The sequence below is a fragment of the Galeopterus variegatus genome, unplaced genomic scaffold (assembly GCF_000696425.1).
Source record: "Galeopterus variegatus unplaced genomic scaffold, G_variegatus-3.0.2 Scaffold8896, whole genome shotgun sequence".
NCBI lineage: Eukaryota > Metazoa > Chordata > Mammalia > Dermoptera > Cynocephalidae > Galeopterus > Galeopterus variegatus.
Genome location: NW_007735007.1, coordinates 90453 through 94088, shown reverse-complemented (window position 1 = coordinate 94088; position 3636 = coordinate 90453). Strand labels below are relative to the sequence as shown.

Sequence of the window (3636 nt, the reverse complement as noted above, 5' to 3'; positions counted from 1 at the left end):
TCCAGGACCAGATATATGTCCTGGCACAAAGGCTGCTCTCAAGAACTAGAGATACCTAAACACATCATTACTACAAACAAGCTATGCACAATCATGCATGAAGTGCACGGAGGGGCCGGTTCTGCTGGGGGAGCGTGTGATGACTGTCTCTATAGGAGCCACCTCCTGAGTTGGAGTTGGAGGTTGAGCAGCAGCCTGCGCAGGGGTGGGAGACCTGCAAATGCAGGCGCCAGGAAAGAACATGGTTATTCAGGTAATAGCAAGTGGGCAGAGGGGCAGCAGCAGGAAGTGAGACTGAGATCAGACTGTGAAGAATTTTAGACTTTATCCTAAAGACAAAGGGAGTCACCAGTAGATTCTAAGTAAGGGAGAGACAGGTGGATAACTGCACGTTAGCTCTTACTTGACTCCGGGTTCACTATGAGTTAAATAATTGTTTTTCCAGGTTCACTACAAGTTAAATAATTGTTTTTCAGTCTTCAGTCATTCTTTGTAATATTTATGAACAACTGTTTGTTTATTATTTAATAACATCATATATTACCCTCACGCACGCATAGGAAATCTGTCAATTTCAGAAATATGTACATATATACACATACATATAGACACACAAGTGTATATATATATGTGTGTGTGTGTGTGTGTGTGTGTGTATTTTTAAAAACTAACTTAGGTATCAGCCCTTAGAACACTGTGAGTTTTCTAGAATACCCTCGGAGGCCTGAATCACTGTCTGGGAAATACTAGGTTAAATAGCTCTTTGTGAGCTGATCAGGTTCCCTCATCTCCACACGTAATGTAATTGTATTAGAAAATGCCTCTTGTATCGAATAAGAATCTTACAATTTAATTTTTGAATACAATGTCCTCATACCTTGTGGGATGCCCTTATCTCAGAGTGGCCTTCCTCATTCTCAGTTCAATTTCATGAAATTTTTCTATAGGTGTGATTAATTTTAATAAAAATTCTGTCATTAAAGAAAGTTATTTAATTTTCTTATCTTTTGGATAGAATGGAAAACCCCTCTCTAAGAAAAGGAGCAACCGAATCCTAGTGGGCGAAGTCTATGACTATCACCAGGGCACATACATATGTGACTCAGTGCGTTCATGGACAGTCAGAGCTGTTGTTCAAATGAAAACCATTGGTAAGTGAGATTTTTGTCTCACGGTTTGAGATCTGAACCCCAATTGGCCAATTAAAATTACCTTCCTTTGGCTTAGTAACCTTTTCTTTTCAGGGAAAAAAAAAAAGGATAGTCATATGAATCTTGAATGTGGGCAAACATCTATTTCCCCATTAGCTCAGGTCCCCCACCAAGGGAGGTTTAGCTCTGGCGTGTTCGAGTTGTCACAAGTTGGGTTGTCCGTGCACTGTCCCTGGTGTGCTTTTATTATAAATGTTTAAATTATTAAATCTTTCACACAGAGAAATATTAAGTGACATCCATGCACCTATCACCAGCTTTAACAAGTGTTAACGTTTTTCCACATGCTTAAAATCTTGTGTTTCCTTTAAAAAAACAAAACATTGCAGATGCAGCTTAAGGTCTATGCCTCCATCCCTTCTCATGCCCTTTCTGCTCCAGTGTCGTTACAGTATTATAGTTTATATCCTTTCTGTTTATGTTTTTAATTTTTTTCTACATATGTATGTATCCATTAATCGAATAGAATATTATTTTGTGTTATGTGTTTTGTGCCATAAAATGTGTTTTGTGCCATCAACACCTGGTTTTATGCTAAAGTATTGTTTTGCGATATACGCCCCATCAACAATGAACAGACTCTGTTATTCCCCAATAATATTTGCTGTTATCAGACTTCTTTTTTTTTTTTTTCCTTTTTGTCTTTTTTCGTGACCAGTAATGGGATCACAACCCTTGGTGTCGCGCACGCACCGCGCTCAGCCAGTGAGCGGACTGGTCTCTATATGGGATCCGAACCCTCAGCGTGAGTGCCGCCACGCTCCCAAGCGCCGCACTCTACCGAGTGCGCCACCAGGCCGGCCCCGTTATCAGACTTGTTGATTGTTGTCAAGTGGGGTTTCTTTTTTCGCTTCTTCCCAATTTACACTCCTCTGATGACCCATGAGGTTGAGCGTCTTGTCATCTGTTTACTGGCCCACTGGATTTCTTCTTCTGTGACTCATCTATTTTTGTCCCATCCTCTCCCTTGGGTCATTCTTACAAGATCTGCAAGTATCAGCATGAATAAACTATACGAGGTAATTGACTTAAGCGTGGCCTGTGGAGTCAAAACAGAGCAGAGCCAGTCATTCATGCTCCGTACTGAAGAGCTCGAGTGGTTGACTTAGCTCTTGATAAAGATATTAATCAATTTTACCTCCTGTTCTTTTATTGCAAGATGCAAGCCACACGGAGCACCCTAAGAGCAAGTTGAACGCTCCCGCCTGTGCAGCTCTCAGGGCTCCGTTTATGCTATACTGTCCCTCGGAAGAGAAGTGAGCACATGACAGCTCCGCTTGCACCACCTTCCCCTCCAAGTAACACAAACTCTCAGTGTCACGATCCGCTTTTCTCTCTCCCAGGGGACACCTTACAGCATCTCCTGCAGCAGTTTAACTCGAGCCTTCTCTTTCTTTATCCCCATCGTTCTCACTTGCTCATTCATTCTTGCCTTTATTCTTCCTCACACAACTACGTACTGAGCATCTACTACGTGGCAGGCTGGGAGCTAAGGGTGTAAGAATGAGGACCTAGACTGTTCATCTGGGCTCTGAGAACTCACCATCTTACGTGGCAGACATAGGAAGCAAGGAGACGCGGTGGGCGTGTGGGAGGCACAGCAGACCCAAACCCCAGGAAGCCAAGTCCAGGTGAGAACGAGGCAACAGGACAGAGGAGCCCAGGGCAGGTGGGCAGGTGACATTCCAGCAGAGGGGGCAGCACAGCGGATGCCCAGGGATGGAAGGGAGCTCGCTGCATTCTAGGAAGAAAAGGGTCGCTTGAGGGTGAGGGTCTGGAAGCCAAGCTGACATCGTTTGGACAGTGTGTTCTCTTCAGTTTGACTAGAACTGTCTGGAGCTTTATTCACGAAACAATGGGGAGCCGTTGAGGGTTTTCAGTGGGAGGGTGTCATGACTGGATTTGCATTAGAGATAGATAGCTCTGTCTACTGCGTAGAAAATGAATTTTGGAGAGTAAGAACAGAAGCAGGAACAAGAGTTAGGAGGCTGCTGAGGTCAAGCAGATGATTGCTCATGGGGACCTGAACTAGGGAGCGGCAGAGGGGGTGGAGAGACATGGGTGGACTGAAAGGACTTGGTGACTGGGAATGGGGAAGAGGAAAGGGGGAGCCAGGTGTGAGAGCCAGGTCTGGAGCTGGCACGTAGGTGGGCTTGCTGTAACGTGCTGATAGAGTTTGTCAGAGCGGGGGGGCAGCAGGGTCTGGGAAGATGCTTCTGGTTGCTCTGTGCATAGACTTAGCACAGGTGGTGACAAGTGGCTGGATTTGTGACTCAAAAGAACATGATGATGGATTTCAGGTAGAAGACAGAAGAAAGAGAGAAATCAAAGATGTTTTTTTTTTCTTTTTTCTTTTTTTTTTTTCTTTTTGTCTTTTTTCTTGTCCGGCAATGGATCGCAACCCTCAGTGTCGCGCCCGTACCGG

The 3636-nt window shown here is 44.3% G+C and overlaps 1 protein-coding gene across 1 annotated transcript in view; it reads left to right on the top strand.

Annotated features, from left to right (window-relative positions):
- Positions 1-241: 241 nt before the first annotated feature.
- The window catches only part of LOC103608828 (interleukin-18 receptor accessory protein-like), a 16622-nt gene continuing 13227 nt past the window's right edge, over positions 242-3636 (top strand). Inside the window, exons 1-2 of the mRNA XM_008593217.1 lie at positions 242-253; positions 1016-1151. Coding sequence (XP_008591439.1) covers positions 242-253; positions 1016-1151 — 148 coding nt within the window. The remainder of the gene's footprint in view (positions 254-1015; positions 1152-3636) is intronic.